Source organism: Microtus oregoni, unplaced genomic scaffold, assembly GCF_018167655.1.
Source record: "Microtus oregoni isolate MIOR12 unplaced genomic scaffold, Mior012 000003F_ref0000135, whole genome shotgun sequence".
In the NCBI taxonomy this organism is placed as follows: Eukaryota; Metazoa; Chordata; class Mammalia; order Rodentia; family Cricetidae; genus Microtus; species Microtus oregoni.
The window spans coordinates 978,898-1,002,298 of NW_024543062.1; the positions used below are offsets into that span (position 1 = coordinate 978,898).

Sequence of the window (23,401 nt, forward strand, 5' to 3'; positions counted from 1 at the left end):
ACTGTCCTTAAGCCTCATTGAACAAGATGTGTTTGGGAGATTGGATATATGCAGATTTACTTCCTTTCTAAAAACAGCGCCCTGTGCTTGAGGGCTGCTGAGCGCATCTTCTGGGGAATGCGCGGTGACATAACCTTTCAGTAAAAGCAGAGGCAGAGGCTGTGAGGTTCTGGCTGTCTGCAAAGTCAGGGAACTGATGACTTTTCTGATGGCTTCCCACTGGGTCTGCAGGGGACTGGGACGGGCTCCTGTCCTGTTAACCAAGCAGAGGATGTGGTCTGAGTGGCTGCGTGGGTTGGCACCAAATCTGAGGCCCAAGGGAGGTGTTCAGAAAGGACTCGAGTGGATGGGGTTGACTGAATAGACGGAAGAGAAGCAGGCAGGAGTCAAAGTCTGTGTCTCAATTTTCTGCTCATTTCTGCCAAGCAGGTGGAGCGTCCCAGCTGGGTGCTGCCATGGCCCCTCACCATCCTTCATATTCTTTTTTTTTTCCTTTTCATTTCTTCTCTTTTTTGAGACAGGGTTTCACTGTATAGCTGGAACTCACTGTATAGACTAGGCTGGTCTTGAATTCACAGAAATCCACCCTTCTCTAGGTGCTAGGATTAAAGGCGTGCACCATCATGCTCAGCCCACGCCTCCTTTATAAATATGTATTTTATTAGTTGTCTGATAATTTCATCCACACATATGATGTATTTTAAGCATATTTACCTCCTTTTTGAACTTTGTTTGTGTGTGTGCACGCACTGTGTTTGTACATGTGGAGGTCAGAGGACAAACTCTGTGTCATCCCTTAGGTACCATAAACATCCTCTTCTTTTCTTTACGAGATGGGGAGAGTCTCTCAGTAGCTTGGAGCTCACCATGTAGGCTAGGCTTGCCACACTGTAAGCATAGAAACCACACGTCTCTACCTAGCTGGGATTACAGGCATGTGCACTTTTTTCTTTTAAATCATGGCTTCTGGGGACTTGAACTCAGGTCCTTACACTTGTTTACTGGCTTAGCCATCTGCCCAGCATACCCCTACTGCTTCCTCTTGTCTCTCCATCCCAAAAGACCTTTCATGCCTGCTTGGAGCGAGGGTGGGGGTGGGGCTGATGGAGTAACAGGGGGAGTCGTCATCTCAGGGGAGGCAATCTTTCCTGAGTCTCTGGTCCCTTGGTTTCTCCCAGGCCCAAGCTCCCAGTCACACAGGATGGCTTTTATGCATAGCTCCGCCTCCACACTCCTGGACTATGGGTGTTCCCTCCCGGGGTGGAACTGAAGCCTTGGCTCATCCTTCTTCACTCCAGCAAAATCTTCACACCTGCTCTAAAATTCATTTAAGCTCCAGAACTTTTAGTCCCTGCTTATAACAGGCAGGACTGGGAACAAGCGAAGAGAATGTGGGTCCTTTTAGCCTCTCTAAAATCCTGAATGTTTATGAAAGCCTTGAGTGTTTGTTTACTCCTGAGCCACAAGTCCCAAACCTCCACTGTCCCTTGAATTCCCAGAGGCTCCAGAGAATCAGGTTGAGGAACTGCCCATATTAGATTGGCCTATGGGCATGTCTGTAGGACCTTTTATTGGTTGACCAAGGATGCTGGAGGTTCCTGCCCATTGTAGGTGGTGCCATCCCTGGGTAGGGGCCTCAGCTGTATGTGAAAGAGAGCAAGGGAGCAGATCAGTGAGGTTTCCTCCATGGTTTAGCCTCTGCTTCTGTTTGAGTTTCTGCCCTAATTTCCCTCAGTTCTGGACTTCCCTGAGGTCCACAAGCATAAGATGAAGCAATCTATCACAGCAACAGAGAGCAAACCAAGGGAGACAGGAACCAAGGGCGTGTAACCTATGCTGTGTGTGCCTCTCTCCTGGCACCAGCCTGCAGTCCTTCCCCTCCTCCATTTCCCAAGCAAACTCTAGCCCTGAACCATACCCCCAGCCTGGGATCCACTGATTCCTGAAGACTGAACCAGCCTTGTCTTTCTCGCACACTCATCATGGGGCATGGCCTTACACATTCTTACATACTGTGTAATCCTGTCCTCCCTCTCAAGGAGGGGCTTGAACCTGGGGTGCTGCCTGTGCTAGGCCAGTGCTTTACCATGGAGCAGCTGTGTCCTCAGACCTTTCTATACTGCCCCTCTCCTCCCCTCCACTCTCCTTCCCTCCCCTCTCCTCCTCTCTCTTCTCCTCCCCTCTACTCTCTTCCCCTCCCCTCTCCTTCCCTCGCCTCTCCTCTCTCCTCCCCTCCACTCTCTTCCCTTCCCCTCCCCTCTCCTATCCCCCTTTCCTCCCCTCTCCTCCTCTTCCCTCCCCTATCCCCCTTTCCTCCCCTCTTCTCCCCTCTCCGCTCTTTCCCTCCACTCTCCTCCCATCCCCCTTCTTCCCCTCCTCTCCTTTCACTTCCTCCTCTTCCTTTCCTCTTCCCTCTGTTCTTTGCTTCCCTCCCCCCTCCATCCTTCTTCCTTCTATGGGTTCATTCTGCTGTCACCTCAGTTCCCTTGCCTGACAGGCAACTGCAGAGAGGAAAAATCTGGCCAAATTATAAGGTTCCTGACCTGCGGAAGAGAGGAGACATGGAGCAGAGCACACATGAACAAGGAAGAGGGTGTGCACACATGGCTTTCCGTTCTTGGCTCTGACGGGACTAGCAGTTAGCAGTCTCTGCCTCGACTTCCCTCTGATGATGGGCTGTAACCTGAAAGGCCCAGAGTAAGTGAACATTATAGCCCACCTGCCCAGCTTCTTCCCTTGACTCTTGTGCCACATTTTTGGTCACAGGGCAAACTGTTGGCTAAACATTAAGACAAGGCCCCAGCTGTCAAGAGCTGTGCTAAGATGACCACAGACTCGTGTAAGCAAACCCCCTGCTGAGCTGTACAAAGAGCTTGTTATCACAGACTGCACTACTAGTGGTAAAATGCTATTGCAAGTTATAAATTCCAGGAATGTAAAGTCTTTCTTATATCCCCTGACCCCCTGCTTGTGGCCTTTGCGTTAAAAGGGGGGTCACTCCCTCTTTCAGGGTCACAGAGTCAGATCTCAGCCTTGCCTATGGTTCCAGCTAGTTAGAAGTTTTGGTGCCCTGCAGTGTTGGAATAAAGTTGCTTCTGTTCATCTAATTCAGTGTGGCCGTGTCCTCAATCTTTGCGTGGCTCCCAGACCCAGCAAAACCCAGAATTCTCGAGCTGAAATAAACCCCTTTCTTCCCTAAGTTGCTTATTTTTAAGGACTTTTATCACAGCCAACAGAAGTGAAAGCAGGACCCAAGGCGAGCAGTTTGTGTGCTGAGCCATTTCCCCAGGCACGGAATTTTTTTTTTAATATTTATTTATTTATGCTTGGTTGACAATAACAGCCCCTACAAAAGTGTCAATTTCTGCTTTCTTTTGTCATTCAGTTTGGGACTTTCTTGGTTCTCGGTGCCATGTGTGACATTAAGATGAAACCTGGACACTTGGTATTATTTAAGCCTTGCATCCTCATTTGGAAGCAAGATGCCTTGTTAGCACCGGGTGGGGGCGGACTCCAGGCCTCCTGGGGGACCTCTGTTGCCATTTGGTTGTTCTTCATCACAGCTGAGCTGGGAGAGACTTTCAGGCTCCCTCATAAGCTTCTACTCACGCGACCCTGTTAGGGTGAGGGGTGCCTCATTACTGCTCCTTAAATTGCTCCTCTGATGCTGGGGTCCTGGGAATTGGTGGCCTTGCCCTTGATGGATCGTGACACAAGTCTCAGAGCTCCACTCGGGCTCCTCGGCTTGTCACTGCCTCTCCTAGGAGGCTGCAGGAGCTTTACTGTCTCTGGGTGAAGTGTGGAAGCCCCAGCCTGACGCGTGCAGAGGTCAGAGGTAAGCATCCAGTGTCACCCGCCATTGCTCTTCATATTGGTTCTAGAGACAAGGTCTCTCACTGGACCTGGGGCTTGGCAACTCAGCTAGGCTGACCAGCCCATGAACCTCAGGGGTCCTCCTGCCTTCGTCTTTCTGGGGCTGGAATTACAAGTATACGCCATCATGTCTACACAGGCTCTGGAGATTAAAGTCAGCTTCACACTGTGTACCCCAAGCACTTTACCCACTGAGCCATTTCCCCAGTCCCAGATATGATTTTTCTTCTGCTAGGACATTTGAGTCTGGATCCGAGTCAAGCCCACCATGTAATGATTTGCTTAATGACTGCAGAATATTGTCTCATCTGAAGGGAAGGGACATTTTTAAGGCCTCAGAGCCCGGAATTAACTGCTTGGAATTTTCACCATGCTGGCTGTTAACCGACTTCAACCATTAAAGGGAGAGAAGTTTTTGGCAAAGCCTGAGCCTTTCATACAAGCAGAGACACAGACATGTTGAAATCTTTCTGAAATAAGTGTGTAGGGAGCCAATGATATTGGAGAAACAGGGCGTTTCCGGCAGTGGCTCCGCCAAAGGTTCCATGGCTCTCGGAGATTCCGAAAGTGGTTCCACCCCATGACAAAGTCAAAGCTCTAAGACAGAAGTGTGACTTCGGAAGAGGGCAGAGGCTGTGACCACCCAGAAGTGTGACTCCAGCAGACAGAGGCTGTGACCAACCAGAAGTGTGACTTCACAGAGAGCAGAGGCTGTGACCACCCAGAAGTGTGACTTCACAGAGAGCAGAGGCTGTGACCACCCAGAAGTGTGACTTCGGCACAGAGCAGAGGCTGTGACCACCCAGAAGTGTGACTTCGGCACAGAGCAGAGGCTGTGACCACCCAGAAGTGTGACTTCGGCAGAGGGCAGAGGCTGTGACCACCCAGAAGTGTGACTTCTGCAGAGGGCAGAGGCTGTGACCACCCAGAAGTGTGACTTCACAGAGAGCAGAGGCTGTGACCACCCAGAGTGCGACTTCGGCAGAGGGCAGAGGCTGTGACCACCCAGAAGTGTGACTTCACAGAGAGCAGAGGCTGTGACCACCCAGAAGTGTGACTTCGGCAGAGGGCAGAGGCTGTGACCACCCAGAAGTGTGACTCCAGCAGACAGAGGCTGTGACCACCCAGAAGTGTGACTTCAGCACAGAGTAGAAGCTGTGACCACACAGAAGTGTGACTCCAGCAGATGGCAGAGGCTGTGACCAACCAGAAGTGTGACTTCACAGAGAGCAGAGGCTGTGACCACCCACCACTTGATTGTTTTGGACAGTGTCTTCAGATCAGGTATGAATGCAGTTAGACAGGCATTAGCAGGCTTGGGGGGGACATTGAGGATGAACCCCTTCTTTGTGGCCAGCTTAGGACCCTACCTCCCACTCATTTGTCCACAGGAAGGCTGCTACACCTGAAGAGTGCTAAGGGTACGGGAGGAATAATTATCCCTGTAATGAGATAATGTACTTCTTAGGGGCAGTTGCTTATGGAGCGTCCCTGAGATCCAACCCGAAAGTCCATTCTTACCTCTGTTTCTCTCCTTCTTCACATACCAGCCCAGACCCTAAGCATGTGTGCCGCTTCCCTGACACGTTAGGATTTCTGTTTTCTCTGAATGACACCCCCTTTCTATAGCTGCTTGTCCTCTTCCACTGCTGACTCCACCTCAAAAGGGATGACTTTCATTCTTCTTTCCCTATCTCCCTCCTCCTGGCAGATGCCAAGATTTATAACTTGCCTGTCCCGTTACTTTAATCTCAAGTGCTAATAAAATGCCCATTAAGCTCCCTTCTCTTGGTCTTTAAAAGTCTTTAATCAACAAGACAAATACCTCATAAGTGGGAATCCGGATTCCCCAGTAACAAACCCAATCAGCACAGAATCATCTCTTATTGTGTTTTCTTGGTGATGTAAGAGTCCCTTGCCTCAGGGTGATGAGGGTCTCACGCTCAATGCCACGGGTGATGTTGTGAAGATAGGGGTCCTCTGCCTTCCCCTTTACCTTCAGCATAAAGTCCAGTGAAATGAGGAACAAAGCTGCGTTGAGACCTCTTAACTTCTCCTCGTTCAGCTAGATGCCTCAGTGGCAATTTTCTTTCTCCGACAGGTCTTGACTACCATCTGGCCAGACAATGGAGATTTCCTTTTTGTAGCCAATGGTTGAATTTTAAACGCCTTCCTCTAACTTTTCAATAATAACAATGGCAGGTCATCATTATCACATATGACGTAACTGAGGCATTTCCCCTCAAGACAGCAGTGGCGTGTGCAGGGGCAACAGTGTGTTTCTAATCCCATGGTCTGTAGCTGTTTCTTTTAGAATTGCAAAATTCCCTTGTGGAGGGAGGGAGGAGCCTCAATGAACATCTGAGAAATTTAAAGACTCACCAGTTCCTTTTCCAAGATCCTACCAGCAGCAAATAATTGCTGAGGGAGAGAAGATCCTTCTGTGGTGTAGCTGCCTGCAAGTTGCTCAGGGAAGTCTGTGATGCTGTTTTTGTGAGTCTTGATCTGTGCTGGGGTGGGACTTTTTGGTGATGCTGCTGCCTGCAGGTGACTGCAATGATTCACTGGCTCCCCAAGGTAGACTCAGACAAAATTATTTCATCTGTCTGAGTCTGTCATCATCCACCCATCTGGGATGGAAAGACACACCCCTTAGATGTAGTGTGGCTATCCCATCTGAATTGAAACCTTACCTCCTAGAGGTTCCTTAATGTTCAGAAGGTAAGTAAAGCTTTCAAGAGTAAAACTCACAATTCTTAGGAAGTTCCTGAAGCTTACAAGACCCACAAGGCCTTGTCTCAAGATCATGCAAGCAGTAAGGATTGCTGGGGAGAGGAGACTCCCTGGCCTCTGAGCCACCTGCAAGTCTTGGAGGGAGCTCTAGGGACACAGCTTTCACGACTCATCACCCTCCTGTAAGCAACTCCACAAACTACCTTATTCACTTAGGTGACTTAGGTAGAGTCGCTGCCTTTTGTTTGGCACCAGTATCTTATCTGGGGTGAGTTGATATTTGTTAGCAACTCCCCTGGAAAGTTTGCATAGCATCTACATTGGTCTACAGAGATGCTGGCCAGGCTCTGAGCTTCTGGGAGCACATTTTGCGTACTACAGAGCAAACCACCTGTGGATCCCAGGGAATCCTAGAGCAAAGCCACAGTCCCTTGAACGGCAGCACAGAGCAAGGTTTGGGTCTCAGGGATTGGGCTCTGCTGCCACCCCAACCATGGAGCTTGGATCTGGAATTTCCCTGCACCACTGGCTGCTGTAGGTCCAGTGATTTCACCCCTTTCCTGGTAAGCTTCAGTCATCAACTTGACATAGGTCAGAGTCATCTGAGGGAGTCTCTGTTGAAAGATTGCTTCTGTTGGGCTATTTTTTTTTTTGCACTGCTAATTGATGTAGGCATGCCAGTCCACTGTGGGTGTTACCATCCCAAAGCAGGAGATAAGCTAGCTGCACCAATGGGAAGCAAACCAGTAAACAGTGTTTCCATATGTCTCAGCTTCAGTTCCTGCTTGAGTTCTCTCTGGCCTCTCTCAATGATGGACCATGACCTGGAAGCATAAGATGGAACAAACACTTTCCTCCCCAAGTTACTTTTGGCCATGGTCTTTATCACAGCAGCAGAAAGCAAACTAGAATACCCTCTGCATGTTTTATCTATGAAATGAGCTCCTCGCTGTGTCGGCCTCACAGGGGCCTGCTGGGAAAATGTATAGAACAGTGAACAGAACCAACACAGTACACTGAGGCTTATGGTCTATGTTCAGTAATGAGAAGGGTGGTTCTAGGGGAGATGCTGAGTTGAATTGTCTGTCCTTCAAACAAGAGCTTTACTGAGTCTGGTGGTCAGACAAGCTCACAACACACCACGTGGGGGGAGGGTCCCCATGCAAGAGAGGAGTCTATCCTGCCAAGGGAGACCTTAAAGTCCCTTGTGAAGGGACATACATGAAGGAAGGGTTGATTTTAGTTCACAGTCTGAGGGTACACAGTCCATCATGGCCGTGAAGTCCTGGCAGCTGGAGCATTAAGTGGCTGGTCACATAGCAACTACAGTCAGGAAGCAGAAAGAAATGAATGCTGGGACTTAGCACACTTTCTCCTTTTTGTGCAGTTGAGAATCCCCAGTCTCTGGGATTGTGCCGCCCATATTTAGGGTGTGTCTTCCTACCTCAATTAATAAGCCCAATCTAGAAGTTCTTCCACAGATATGCCCAGAGGCTAACCCAAACTATGATCCCCTGGAGGTGTGCTTGGAGGCTTCTCTCCTAGGTGATCCTAGGTCCTTTCAAGCTGACACTCAATAGTAACCATTAAAGGGGTGGGAGGAGGTGTTGTGCCACAGGGAAATGGGCCCAAGGTCAGCTGATTAGACTAAGAGGGCCAGGGTTTCCTTGTGTGTCTGAAAGAGACTGATGGCATAGATATTATTTTAACCAGGCAAAGAAGTGTTGCATTTGTTCATGCTGCATTTGTTAACTATGTAAATATGTGCTGCATTTGTGTTAATTAAATAAAATTACCCTGGGCTCCAAGAGGCGGGATTAGCAACTGGTTGACAGGAAGTAGCAGACAGGAGCTTAGCATGTTTTTATTTTTATTTTTATTTTTCAGTTGGGGCAGTGTGGAAGGAGAGAGCCTTCTGGGGACATTAGCAAAGAAAATTAGCCAGTTGCTATTCTAACTCCCTGAGCTTGTAGGGTTTCACCCTAGCCTTTGAACCTCGAGTTTTATTAGAATGATTGAGATTTAGTTAGAACTACATTTAGTAGCAGCAACAGAGCCATTGTCTGGGGGAACAGAATTCTCTCCAGGCTACGGCCTCAGTAGCCACTGTGATGAAGGTAAAACAATAGGCTGGGGTTTGAAGTCACAAACTATTGGCCTTCATTCTTTCTTTTTTGAAGTTCTGGTAGAAGAACTTTTTTGGATGAGAGGTGCCTGGAAGAACAACGTGCTCTGTGAGGATAATGTGGTAGTGGTCACTTGTCCCGCCTCACTCCATTCCCTGCTTGGGGCCTTGCTCTCTGGAAGTTCCCATATTGAAGAGGGGTGAGTGATCCTTCACTATATTTTGCACAGTAGCTGCTGTGTTCCAACTGTTGGAGACCATGAAAAATATGAGAAGTTTATTTTGCTATTACAAGTATTTGAAATGTAGGTGGATGATGTTGGGGAGAGGGTGAGGAGGGGCAGAAGTGAAGGGATCTTATCTCTTATTCTTGGCAATGATTTAGAGAGGAAAAGATGGAATTGAGTGGTCAGAAGCCTAGATTTCCATCCTCCTATGAGTCCTCCTCCTGCAGCTGGAAACTGACTGCCTCTTCTGAACATGTGGGTCAGTTTTGGGGTCACTTAGTGGACCTTTCAAGATAAACCAATGCTGGGACTGCACCCCCAGAGATGTGGTAATTTCCTCTGTGTTGAAGCATTCCATTCAGGAAGTAAGCAACTCACAAGTCTCAGGAAGTCCCTGAAACTTACTAGATTCATAAGAGTCTTCCCTTCCCAAGTTTTTTTATAGGTGGTAATGACTGCTGAGGCGAGGAGACTCTTCAAGGTGTTGAGTTGCCTGCAAACTGTACAGAGAGTTCCATAGTTCCAGCTTTTGTGAGTGGGTATCCAGGCTGGCGTGGGCTTTTAGTGATGCCTTTGATTTCTTCCTGTTCCTGTAAGCAGCCCTAATGAATCTGTTGCTTTACCAAGTTAGACTTGGGTATAATCATTCTTTGGTCTGTCTCTGGTCCCCTACTCATGGGGAGTAGACACTTATTCACAGTTCCCCAGGAACGACATCACAACAACAATTGATCTGGGTGTGACCTGGGCTCTGGAATTCTTAATTGCTCCTTGATGGTATTAAAAGAAGATGAGAACTGAGTCCTGAGGCCTGTGGAGCCCAGAGGTGCAGCTGTGTCCTCGTCTGGTGGCCCCATAATAGTGCCCACAAATGGGCAGATGGTGTCACTTCCTCCCTTCCCTCAGAGCTATAATCCTACCTTGAACCCAGGAGTAATTGGATGCCTCAGGATGTGTGCATGCTTGAGTGATTCAGGCCCCCCAGTTCATCCCAAGAACAGTCAAGGTTGCTCATGGGCAGGTCTGTCGCTTCAAGGCACCTTTGTTGTCTTTCAGGAGGTGCAGAGTGAAGTTGGGGGTAGGATTGTGTACCTGGAAATGACTGCTGGTTCATTCGGAGTGGCTCAAGGTGCAGGCTCCAGCTGCTGCTACCCACACCTTAGGCAGGGAGAGCCCTGTGGGATTGCTCTCCTCTTTCTTCCAACTGGAAGGGAGTCACACAAGTGAGTTCCTGGAAGAAAGCTGTGTTGGCAAAGGCAGACTGATCAGAATGTGGAGACATTGGACTGCTCGAAGTCCAGAGTCAAATTGTCTTGGGGCATCTTTAGTCTCTCCTTAATAGCCATCCATCGCCCTAGGTACATCCTTTGGACTGTGTGAACAGGCCCTTAGTTTCCACTAACCAAAGGGCTAAGAATGCTATCAGATGACACCCATGGCCATAGCAGAGTTTCCCTTGCTTTGCTGTAACCCGCCTACCCATGGATCCACCAATATATTTGAGAAGTATTTTACTTTATGGCTTTCTTCATTCAGATACTGTCAAAATTTCAAGAGCTTGCTTCCTGATTGGAACATGCATTTGGGGAGGCCTAAACCTCCCCAAGATGGGCAGCGCCTGAAGGACACATGACATCATCCTTGAGATTCCACACACATGTGCACACGCACACGCATATTTGTGCACTTCGCACTTGAGTACACATGAACATAAATAGAAATTAAAAATTTAAAAAGTCACAAGCGCTTAAGGAACAAAATATTTTTTTATTAAAAATTGTACCCATAGCACCGCTCTGCCTTCCTACAAGTTGAGGGGGGGGGGGGAGGGTTCGCTTTTATCTTGAGTGGGATCTGGTTTTCTGTGCCATTTCAGAAGGCTTCACAGGGAAACTTCAGGACTCTCCTGAGCCAGCTGGTGAGGACCCCACACTGTCCTGGCCTCTCAGACTGGTCCCTGGCAGTCAGTCTGTGGACTGGGGACTCAGCAGGTGAGCAGCCATGCTGTGATCCAGGTATCTTGGAATAATAAAAACCCATGCTAAGAACCTCTGTGCAAACACACCATGCTCAGGATGATCAAGACCGAGTTCAAACACCTCATCCAAAGAACATTCCAGAACACACATCATCCTCATGGGTGGTTGTTCTGCCTCCCCCCAGGGCTCCAGGGAAGGGAGGCACTCCTCATACCCACACATTTTCCTGCTGGCGTTGGGGAGATGCTGAGGAAGGCTGGCAGGATGTCAGCTGAGATGCTCACATCTTCTCGGCATGTCTGCCCCTGTAAAGTCACCCATAAGGCTCAGCAGGAAGGAAGGCCGCACAGGGCTGAACGGTCTCCACAGAGTCACTGAGGCCACAGTGGGTAGACGTGGCTATCACTCATCATTAGACACCTGAGGAGGTGACTTTTTCAATATGACAGACGCCAGAAGGGCATCTGTATCCTGCCTGTTCGGATCTTCTTTCAGAACCCAGACGTGGATCCAATGTCTGTTTTGCAGCTGTGATGTGTCCATCCCATTTCTACAGTGAGAGGTTAGGAAGGACAGCAGCCAATGCCCCGTGGCTCTGGGAGACTGAAATCTAACTAAAAGCCCACAACCCCTGCATTTGGTGCAGGGCACTTGAAGGGGACCGAGTCCCTTTAAACCAGTGGTTCTCAACCTTCCTAATGCTGAGGCCCTTTAATAAGAGCTCATGTGGTGACCCCCCCAACCTAAAATTATTTTCACTGTTGTTTCATAACTGAAATTTTTTGCTACTGTTGTGAATTGTAATATAAATATTTGATATGCAGACTATCTATTATCTAACCCTGGTGAAAGGGTCATTTGACCCCAAAGGGGTCACGACCCACAGGTTGAGAACCATTGCTCTAAGAGATGGGCTTGATGACAGCTGCTGAGGATCTGCGGTCACAGAGTCAGCGCATCCCGAAAAGACCTCTCCATAGAAACAAGTTACCGCTCAGAGAGGGGTCCCAGGTAGTGCTGCAAACTGCCAAGTCATCGTGAGGAAACACAGCAGCAGTCTCACCTCGGACCAGACCATTCCAAGGATTCCCCATCGGTTAAAGCAACCAAGTCCTTATGGCTAAAGACAGCAAAGCCTATGGGAGCCAGCCTGGTCCCTGTCCTCTGGTGGGCGCCACCTTCCAGACATTCAGTTGGTGACATGCGTCTTCTGTTCACTTCGCTCCTTTGGGGCCAGGGAGGAGGTGGCGCTGTCCACTGACGTGGACACAGGATCACTCCCGTGGACCACGAGGGTGGCAGTCCCCACACGGAAGTGGCTTTGGCAGAGCGTCTAGGATTTTTGGTTTAGAATTATTTCCCCTTCAGCTCAGAAAAGGAAGGGAGATAGGGGGTGAAGAAGGAAGGAGGAGGGAAGGAAAAGGCAGAAGAAGGGACAATAGGATGTGGGAGGGAGGGAGAGAAGAGGGGAGAGAGGAAGGAGGGAGAAGGGAGGGAAGGGAGAGAGGAAGTAAAGGCGGGAGGGGTAAAATGGAGGAGAATAAGAAAGAGGGAGGAGAGAAAGAAGGGGAGGGATAAGTGAAGTTAGTGGGAAAGAGGGAAGAGGAGGAGGGGGAGGAGGAGAAGAGGAAGAAAGAGGAGGGCTGAGATTTTTTTTTTTTTTTTACTATGGAAAAACTGAAAGGCCTATATATTTTTTTAAAACCCCAAGGAGAACTTCTTGTGTCCTGGGACCACACCAGCGACTTCCAAGGCATCTGAGTCAAGACAAGATCCATGTCCCCTGCCTCTCCTGGAAGGCAAAAGGACTGCAAAGTCCCCTGCTGGTGACATTAAACAGCTAGTCTTCTTCTCTGGGCGCCAAGATCCCTGGGTAGACAGAGCCTTCTCACCCACTCGAGTGCTCCAGGACGTGGGCACGTGGAGCTTCCGCAGCACTGGGCACAGCATGGCCGGAGCCAGCTGGTCACATCCACACCCTGGACCTAAGGTAGGGGTGGCAGGACACTAAGTGCCACATAGCTGGTACTCTTTGCATTTAGCCAAAACCATGGAAACAACGAAAATTAAAAAAAAAAATCCCCAAGAAAACCTGTCAAGGCTAAAAAGCTGGCCCTGGATGGCAGGGTAGAGGGGGCAGCACCAGGGATCAGAAGCGGGACATCAGGAGGAGGAAGGGGAGGGCTGTCCCCACTGTGCGCCGGTATGGGGTGTGCTAGGTGACGCGCGGCCCAGGTTGGGTTCTCAGAGCCGATTGTTTTATTTGGAGACACACGATCGCTTCTCGTCTTTCCCACGTACAAAGCTGAACAATGAATTAAAAGGCACCTGGAGACAGCAAAGACGCATTCATTTCATGTGACATAGTTTAAGAAAAGATAAAAAGGTTTAAAAAATACTCTGGTTCAACAATGCACACCTGCTACTGCCACAAGCAACTGCAAAAACACGCGTCTCCGCTCCTCTCTTTGCTCAGCGGGGGTGGGCTGTGTGCTGTGTGTCGTGCGGTCACCAGAAGGACCTGGCTGGCCATGGACGGGCCTGGGTGGCCTCCAGAGCCAGTTGGGGGAGGGACTTCCTGTTCTTGTAACTGTCAGCTTGAGAGAACAGAGGAAGAGCGAGAGAAATGGGAAGCCCCAGGGTTGCGCCACCCTCAAGAGGGACTGCAGAGCTGAGCCCTCCAAGGCTAGGGCTAGATGCCACTTGCGCGCCAGTGACATTGTGTGGACCCTTGTGAGAACCGGACAGAACCCGGGGGGCGGGGGGTAAGATCAACTGGGTGAGAGCAAGGAGCCTCAAGTTGTCCTAAAATGGAGAAAGTAATCCAGGCTGGCTGGTTCTCCAAAAGGAGGTAGAGAGAGAAGTGGCCTCGGATGCCGTTTACCTGTCCCCCTCCGCCCCCTCCTGCCAGTCCTCGCCTTCCCAGATAGTTTGGAGGCCAGAGAAGCCCAGGGTTGGGGTGTGTCGAGAGCGCCCCCGCCGGCGGTGCCGAGCTATCGCACCAGGGAGATACCTTCTCTTAAAAAGAAAAGAAAACAAAGAAACCTGCTTCCTGCAGCGATGTTACAAAAAGCCATTTAAAAAAACCTTCCTAAGTGAAACCTAGTTTTCACCAGTAGGTAAGATCGCTTATCAGAATTATTATTATGATTTCTTTTTGTGTGAAACAAAAAAAATTCAGCTCAGTTATCGGAGTTGATTGTCTTAACAAAAATAGACTCCAGAAGTTCTGCACCGTCTACCCTGATGGTGGCGTGACGTCACACGAAGGAGGAGAAGCCGGTGAGGGGGGCCCGAGCTCCAGGGCCAGCTGGTGTGTAGACTCCACCCGCGCTCTGCGTGGTGATGACCGTGTGCAGGTGTGGGCCCGATTCGGCCCCGGCCACCGCTTCGTATCTGTGTGGTGCTGCGGCAGGGGGACGCCGCTTCCAGGAGTTGTAATAGGTGGGGTCGCTCATGTAGTGGTTGACGAAGGAGTGCTTGGGCAGGGCTTCCTCGTAATCCGAGTCGGAGGCCTGAGGATGGAGCAGAAGGACAGTGTGAAAGGGGGAAAGGGTGCTGGTGAGGGAGGGCCATTCGGAAACAGGGGGACTCCCATTAATCACCCGAGGTGGGGGTGGCCTGCGGGTCACCTTCCTGGAAGCCCAGGATAGGCCTATGCTGCCTCCCATCCTGGGAGAGGTCTACAGAGTGCCCAGTGTCTGTAAACGCAGATGCTGGTGGCGCTGTGTCACCCGGAGCAGCCTATGGTAGTTGAAGTGATGCCCGCCTGCTGTCTTGCCTTCCCACCAGAACAGCGATGGACTGTAAGCCATCTGGAACCTTATGCCCTAATAAACTCTTCCTTCTATAAGTTGTCTTGGTCACGGTGTTTTATCGCAGCAATAGAAAAGTAACTAATCCACTGAGTATCTAATCCACTCAAAGTAACCAGCACACTGACTGAGCTCCATCACATTCATTCAGGCGAAACGGATCTGTGGCTTCACCGCAGAAAAATTCAGGACTGGGTCAGTGAGAAGCACAGTTGGAGTTTTTAATTTTTATTTATTTATTTTTGAGTGGTATTTTGTGCATGTGTGTGTTTACATATCCATCTGCTCACAGGTGAGAGGCAGAGAAAGATGCTGTCTCCTATTTTCCCACCCATCTTATTATTTTGAAGCAGGGGCTCTCAATGGACCTGAAGCTGGCCATTTTACCTTGGCTGGTCAGCAAGTCATCGGGATCCATCTGTTTCTGCCCCCCCCCCCCCCTCTGATGCTGGGCATGCTGATGTGCCCAGCTTTTATGTGGGTACTCAGAACCTGAACTTGGGTCTTCTTGTCTTCACAGCCAAAGTTGGAGTTTATTTTTTTAAAGATAAATATTTAAAAGTTTTATTTGGGGGCTGGAGAGACGGCTCAGTGGTTAAGAGCATTGGCCACTCTTCCAGAAGCCTGGAGTTCCATTTCCAGCACACACATGGCAGCTCACAGCCATCTGTAATTCTACTTCCAAGGGATCTGACACCTACTTCTGGCTTCCTTGGTTACTTCACATCCATGGATACAGACTATATGCATGCAAAACATCCATACACATAAAAATGAAAAGATTCATTTTCAATTTCACACATGTATGTGTCTAAGTGTGTGTGTGTGTGTGTGTGTGTGTGTGTGTGTGTGCCCGTGCGCGCAGGGACACGCAGCTTGTGTGGCGTCCAGAAGAGGGCAGCAGACCCCTGGAAATGGAGTTTGAGACGGTTGTGAGATGCTCAACATGGGTGTTGGGAATCAAAATCTGGTCTCAGCAGAAACAGTGTACATGTTCTTAATCATTTCTCCAGCCCCTTACAAGTTATTCTGAACACTGATCAGAAGCTCTGGGATTAAAAGAAGGCGTGGGGTGGAGTGGGGGTGCACAGAACATCCTGAGTGTGGGTGTGGGCTTCTTAGGGAAGAATCGCCTTTCTACATCTTTACAATACCCCTACACACCATTTTGGTGGAGTTTGATGCTGTTATCCTCAGAGGGCTGCTAAGAAAAGTAAATGAGGTCACAGGTGGGTCCCAAGTGGCACCTGACAGGCCTTCAGTTGACAGGGTAAAACTAGCTCAGCGGTTTTACTTTTTGAGACTCCCGGAAAAAGTCTGGGAGAGGAATGAGGCCCCACCTGATGTTATATGCATTCAGAACCTTAAGCCTGGTTCATTGCTATTTAATATAAGATACCTTTATATGGGAGGAATATTGTCGCTATGACCACAAGCTTCACAGTAAATGTTAATCATGTGGCAATTTTTTTTGGGGGGGTCAAGATAGGGTTTCTCTGTGTAACAGTCCATCTGTTCTGGAAGTTGCTTTGTAGACCGGGCTGGCCTTGAACTCACAGGGATTCTCCTGCCTCTGCCTCCCGAAAGCTGGGATTAAAGGCGTGTGTCACCACCACCCAGCCGTGCTGCAATTCTTAGTTCTCAGCTGGTGGGAAAGCTTTGGGGAGACTTCAGCTTTGGGGAGACTCCAGGGTGTGTGTGTGTTGGGGGGGGTGCCTTTCCCATTCCTTCCTTTCTCCGCTGTCATTCTCTCTCTATCCTGCCTCACACTTGTGAAGGCCTGGGAGTGCTCCTGGCCTTTGGTCTGCAGGGAACCAAGATGTGAGCTGCTGGGGACCAAAGAGAAAAGTTCAGCATGTCCGAGGTGGGGAGGGCACCTCAGTGGCCTCTTGCCAAGACCCACGCTGCCTGGGGAGGTGTAGAGACGGCAGCAGGGGAAGCTGCTGGAATATGCCAGTGCCTGCATTTTCATCTGCCCTAGTGCTGGGTGTCCAAGCACACTTCGCAGCAACCGGAAGAGCTCTGGGCTCTCAGAGATGCTGAGGGTCTCAGGTTCATTTTATATAATAAGCCAGCAACACCTGTAAGAAGTAATCAGTCGGTTTTCCCTCTCTCCCTCACTCACTCCCTATCCCCTCCTTCCTCCTTCTCCCCCTCTTCCCTTCCTTCCTTCTGCTTTTTGAGAAAGGTTCCCCTGTGCAGAGCAGGCTGGCTCCCCTTCTGTGATTTCCATCTTCTTGCCTCAGCCTTCAGGTTCTGGGGTAACAGGTGTGAGGCAAAGCAATGTCTGACTTGGTCTGTGTTTTCTCATTTCTTAACTTAGGCAAAATTATTTTCTGTTCTTTGTGTTGTCATGGAAAAGATCAGTAAAGGAGACAGAGGCTGAAGCAGATCTTACTGAGTCTGCGGTGAACTCCTGGCTCCCTGTTGGACACCCCATTTTTGGTTTTTGGTCTCCACACTTCCAAGTGGGGCCCCTGGGACCAGGATTTGTGGCTGGGTCTAAGATATAACCTCCAGCCAATTTCTAGGGGCCTTAGGCTTAAGAGGCAATGCTCTATGTAAACTGGAACTTGAAGACAAGGGACAGAGACAGGCGAGAGCAGGGCTGCAGGACTCAGCGTGGATGCTGTCAAGTCTGCAGATGCTGTCTTAAATTCTAAAAGTCCTGGGGGAGGACACTGAGATCCACAGAAGCCATCTCTTTTCTCATGGGGACTTCACTGCACCCCCAGGATGGGGTGACGGCTGTTTGGTTCCCCAGTTCCAGATACTGGGGCTAACTTTATTCTCCTTTGAGGCGACATGCAAAATTTGAGCTTCAGCCCCTCTTGGTATCTTCTGGCTCAGAGGACCAAGATCAACAAATTCAAATGAGGTTTTCAGGCCACGCCCACAGGGAGTCTCAGCCAATGGCAGTGGGAATAGAGCACCTGTGGACTCTGGACAATTTCTGTCAGTCCATAGGATACTGGGAGACTGAGATTGTACAGGTGGGTCTTGGCTCAAATGAAACCAAGCAATGAAGGAGTCACCAGTGGAACCATGGTCTGTAAATTCCGCCTCCGTGAGCACTTTGAGCATCCACCCGGAGGAAACCCCAGAGGCCTCCTCTGTTTCTCAAACCTCCCACCAGCCCTTTTCTGGCATTTATGTGGCTAGAGAGAAGCAGGTTCTGATGTGGGAGTGTCATATATCAATCTGTTGATTTCATTGGTTAAGCAATAAAGAAACTGCTTGGCCCTGATAGGTTAAAACATAGGTGGGAGGAGTAAACAGAACAGAATGCTGGGAGGAAGAGGAAGTGAGCTCAGACTCGACAGCTGCTCTCTGGAGCAGAGACGCCATGCTCCCCTCTCCTGGGCAGATGCGGGGATAGCTCTGCTCTCTGAGGCACGTGTGATGAAGCTCCGACCCAGGATGGACGATGGACGTAGGCTAGAATCTTCCCGGTAAGCCACCTTGTGGGCTACAGCAGATTATAAGAAATGGGCTAGTCCAGGTGTGAGAGTTAGCCTAGAAGAGGCTAGATAGAAATGGGCCAAGCAGTGTTTAAAAGAATACAGTTTGTATGTTGTTATTTCGGAGCATAAGCTAGCCAGGCGGCCAGGGTGCTGGGGACACAGCCACGCCGCTCTTATTACTACAAGGTTCAAGGGTAGGTTGGACCTTTGATGGGCTATAATGGAATGCTACAGTTTTGTGGAAGTCTGTATTTGTGTGTGTGTGTGTGTGTGTGTGTGTTTGTGTAAGTGTGCGTGCATGTGCATGCTTGTGTATGGATCTGAATACGTGTATGCACATGGAAGCCAGAAGACAACCTGGGTGTCATTTTTCAGGAACCATTCATCTTGATATTTGAGACCAGGTCTCTCACTGGGCCCAATTGCCAGTCTCTACTTTGGCTGGGCTGTCTGGCCAGCGAGCCTCAGCGCTCCTCCCGCCTCTGCTTCCCCGGCACTGGGAGTGTAACTCTGTGTACCACACCCAGGTTTTTACATCCATGCTGGAATCAGACTCAGATCCTCATGCATGTACTGCAAGCCCCTCACTGACTGACAAATGTATGCTGTGTCCCATGCCCACAGACCTGTATGAGATCAAAACCAAAGCCAGTCAGGCATTTTGTCAGCGTGAGGGGAAGAGCAGCTTCACACGACCTCTCATGTCCACCCTTGAGTATTTCCTGAACCAAAGAGGGGGACAATACACAGACAGGGGTCTGTGGCTAAGGTCACAAGGGGACCAGGTAGGAGACTGTGATAGGTGATCTTGATGGTCAGTTTTGTGGGAATTAGAATCACCATAGCAACAAGTTTCTGGGCATGTCTACGAGGGAATTATGTGGATTAGATTAACCGAGACAGAAGACCCAGCCTAAACATCAGTGGGTGTCATTCTGTGGGGTCCCGGACTGAATAGAAAGGAGAAAGTGAGCTGGGCACCAGCGTCCATCTCTCTCTGCTTCCTGACTGTGGATGTCATGTGACCAGACGCCTCACGCTCCTGCCACTATGATGGACTACATCTTTGAACTGTGATTCAGAACAAACCCACCCACCTTTCCTTCCTTCCTTCCTTCCTTCCTTCCTTCCTTCCTTCTTTCCTTCCTACCTTCTTTCCTTCACTCCCGCCATCTTTCCTCCCTCCCCCTTCCCTCCCTCCCTCTCTCCTTCCCTCCCTCCTTCCCTTCTTTCCTTCCATCTGTTGTTTTGTCAGATACTTTCTCGCAGCACAAACTGAGTAACTAATACAGGGGCCATTGCCCTGTACATAGCCATGTCTCAGTTCTTGTGTCTACCCCTGGACCACTTGGAAGGAAGTCATCCTGGACAGTAATTGGTTCACAGGATCACAGAATGATGTGTATGCCTTGCACTGACCAATCAGAGCCTTGCCCTGGTAGTCTGCACAGTGCTTGTGGCAGGAGGGACTGACTGCCAGTGTAGGGTACAGTTTGATGGGCAAGTGGCCCCCAAGCTAATCTGAGGGAACTCTTCCTTTGTGCAGGAAGCACCTTGGGAGAAAGACCAAGACTGTGCACTTTGTTTCTTCTTCATTGCTTTGGGAGAGGCCACGGATGCCAGACAGATGATGGGTGCTGTGGACTCCCACTCTTGCCTGGGCTTCCCTGGTGGGGCAGCATCCAGATACCATCCTTCCTCTGCTGCCAGCTCCACTTCTTTATGTGACATTATTTTTGAATGCAGATGGATTTTAGTGAGTGAGAATTACTGGCAAAAAGGAGTTTCCACTGGGCCTTCCTTCCTTCCTCCCTCCCTCCCTCCCTCCCTCCCTCCCTCCCCCCTTCCTTTTCTTCCTTGTTGCCTGTGATGTGAAGTCTTGGTGTGCTGGTTTCCCAGGAAACCATAGAAAGGACAGAAGGTGACTGAGTGCTGCATCAGGCTGCACTGTGAATGCTTGGTGAGCTGCAGCGAGGGCAGGCTCAGAGCTCGGCAAGGTACCAGCAAGATGAAAAACCCTGCACCACCAGGGAACCAGTTAGGTGTGAGGGATCATTCCAATTAGGTAGAGCTGCAAGAATCTTGAAAACTGCTTTATTTTTTTTTTTAAATTCTGGGGGGCAGTACATGTGTGGGCATGCATGCGTGCGTGTGTGCATGTGTGTGTGTGTGTGTGTGTATCTAATGCTAATGATGGATGTCTTCTCTCTGCCTCCTGTCTCTCTCCACTTTAGTCTTTGAGACAAGGTCTGTCTTTGAACCTGGAGTTGCTGATTTGGCTTCAGCGACAGCCAGTGTGCATCTGGGATTCCCTTGCTTCTGGCCAAACCCAAACCCTGGGATTCTGTACCACCATGCATGGGTTTTGTGAGTTCCTGGGAATCTTAATTCTGGTTCCCATGCTTGCTCAGCAATCTCTTCCACCACTAACCCATCTCTCCACCCTCCGTTTTAGTTATGGTCTCTCGCTAGCCTGGAGCTCACTGATTTGGTTAAACTGTCTAGTCAGTGAGCTCCAGGAATCCACTTATCTCTGCCTCCCCAGTGCTGGTTTACAAGCCCTTGCCACCACCCCAGCTTTTACATGGGGTCTTGGGATCAAACTCCGATTTCTATATTTACTCGGCAGGCTCTGGCTTTACTGACTGAGCAGCTCCTCAGCCCCAATGGATCTTTTATAAATCTCTACTCAGGTCTTCCCTGCGTACTGTTTCCAAAGATGCGCAGGTGGATGTTTACAAAATCACTTTCCCTGGCTAATTCATTGTCCCCCTGGGAACAGCATCCTCTGGGGGTTCCAGCTCACTATTCCAGGAGTCGCTTTGTCTAAAGTCTGAATGACTCTGACCTTCAGAGGGGATAATGGTCAACGTGGCTCAGCCCTGATGCTTATTTTCCTAACATAACACTTTCTGCTCTGGACCATTAGCTAGGGGTTGGCAGAAACAGAAGTGTAGATCAGGCTCTTAAAGAGACCAGCGAGCGCCACGCAGGAACACTCGGGGTTGCTAAGCAATAGCATCCACCTGAACACTCGGGGTTGCTAAGCAATAGCATCCACCTGAACACTTGGGGTTGCTAAGCAATAGCATCCACCTGTACACTTGGGGTTGCTAAGCAATAGCATCCACCTGTACACTTGGGGTTGCTAAGCAATAGCATCACCCCGAGTGCTGCAGCACTCATTTGCAAATATGCTTGAGACTTTTTTTTCCCCATACAGGGTGCCATGTAGCCCAGGATGACTTACATTCCCTATGTAGCTGAGGATGCCCTTGAACTTCCCTGCCCTGCCTCTACCTCCTGAGTGCTAAGACTGCATGCGTGTACTACCACACGTTATGTGTTATGCAGTGCCGGGGATGGAACCCACAGCTTCCTGTGTGCTAGGCAAGCACTGTAACAACTGAGCACCCCTAGCCTCCAAGCCTGGTCTATAGATCTAAAATGTTTTTCTTATCTAGATGGCAGTTTGAAGATTCAAATGCAAAACCCCAAGCCATCTCATACCTTTGAGAGAAGAAACAGACCCAGGCATGTCCTATTAACCTATTTAAAAAATTTTAATTAATGAACTGATTCATTAATTAATTTTGATAACCAGGCTGGCCACACGTGTTTGCTATGCAGCCAAGGATGACCTTGAACTTCTGATCTCCTCTTTCCACCTCCCAGATGTTGGGATTATTGAGACTGTCGGAAGAACGACCCACCCACAGGGCTAGGTGGACTCCAAGCATGCGCAGAGTGAGTGGCATGAGGCCTGGCCCCACAATCCATGCTCAGTACCACAGAGTGATGCCTGTCAGCGCACAGGGAACTCTCTGCACACTCAGCTGTCATAGTCACCACCGACGACATGTCCAATACTGCAGGAAACAGCGGGCCAGCAGCTAGGTCACTGCCCACAAGGCCCAGCTCTATTCCTGGCGGCAGGAAGCCTGACGCAAGGCCATCCTGCTGTCTCCTCACCCGCTGCTCTTCAAAGAGCAGTTACCATGTGGCGACAGCGCCTGACCTCAGCCAAGAAGGAGCAGGCCTGTCCCCACAGGCCTTCAGTAACAGCCGTCCAGCAGAGACAGACACCGCTACTTGCTGTTTCCTGCGAGCCCGAGGCTGTGTTATAGACCCGGCGCCCTTTGCAAACAGAACATGTAAAATGGAGCTCAGCTGGACCTTGCCGGTGCCCACCCACTGCCCACTCGCTGGAGTTCGTATATGAGCTACAATTGAAAAGAAGCTGTTTTATTGAGCCCCGGGGCTCACTAAGGCCCCAAATCGGGTCAAAAATGAAGGTGAGAGTGTATTTTAGATTAAATATTGATTTTGAGGCGTGTGCTGAGACGTGGGCCGGGAATACGTGTGCAGCAAATGGCTTGTGGTTCTTGCTCTTCTAGAGGCTTACAAATAGGACCCTTGGGGACACCCAGTGGAACCACTGATTGGACCCTTCATGCTGGCCACCCTGAGACACAGAGACAGGGGTTGCTAAGCACAGGAGCCCCCCCCCCCCACCATTACAGTTCTGGTTTCCCCACAGGAGTGAGTGGGCCCATTAACATTCTCTCATGGAGGGAGCTGGAGAGCTCACAATGGCCAGGAGATCTTCTTGGGAGGGGTTGTCATGAGGCCCCTCTCTGTCCTAAGATTATTAAGAAGATACATAGTTGACTGGGGGTAGAGTTGCTTGGGGGTGAAGCTGTCTGAGAGTCACCTGAGCTCATACAAGGAGCCCCAATAAACTCACTGGCTCATGTGGTGGTTTAGATTGAGAGGCAACTTGATTGGGCCTTGACTCCGTCAGACACACCTATCTGTGAGGGAGTTTTTAAACTAGGTTTAGCTCAGTGTGGGTGGCACCATCCCCTAAGCCTGCATCCTGGACTGGATATAAAGGTGACAGCAAGTAGAGCACCGGCATTCACCTCTCTGCTTCCTGACTGTGGATGCCATGTGACCAGCGGCCTCATGTTTCCTGCTGCCATGCCTTCCCACAGTGATGGACTGTGTGCCCTCAGACTGTGAGCCAAACACACCCTGCTCTACTGAAGCTGCTCTCTCGGGTTTTTGCCACAGCAGTGAGAGGAGGAATGCAGGCAATTGCCCGACTTGGATGGATCCTTTCTTGGGTCTGTTGATGCCTCCCTATCTGTGTGAATAGACATTGTTTCCTTTCTACCTGGGA

General features: G+C 49.8%; 1 protein-coding gene across 1 annotated transcript in view; it reads right to left on the minus strand.

Annotated features, from left to right (window-relative positions):
- Positions 1-13,210: 13,210 nt before the first annotated feature.
- The window catches only part of LOC121446547 (protein sidekick-1), a 958,674-nt gene continuing 948,483 nt past the window's right edge, over positions 13,211-23,401 (minus strand). The window contains exon 45 of the mRNA XM_041649217.1: positions 13,211-14,452. Coding sequence (XP_041505151.1) covers positions 14,198-14,452 — 255 coding nt within the window. The 3' untranslated portion in view covers positions 13,211-14,197. The remainder of the gene's footprint in view (positions 14,453-23,401) is intronic.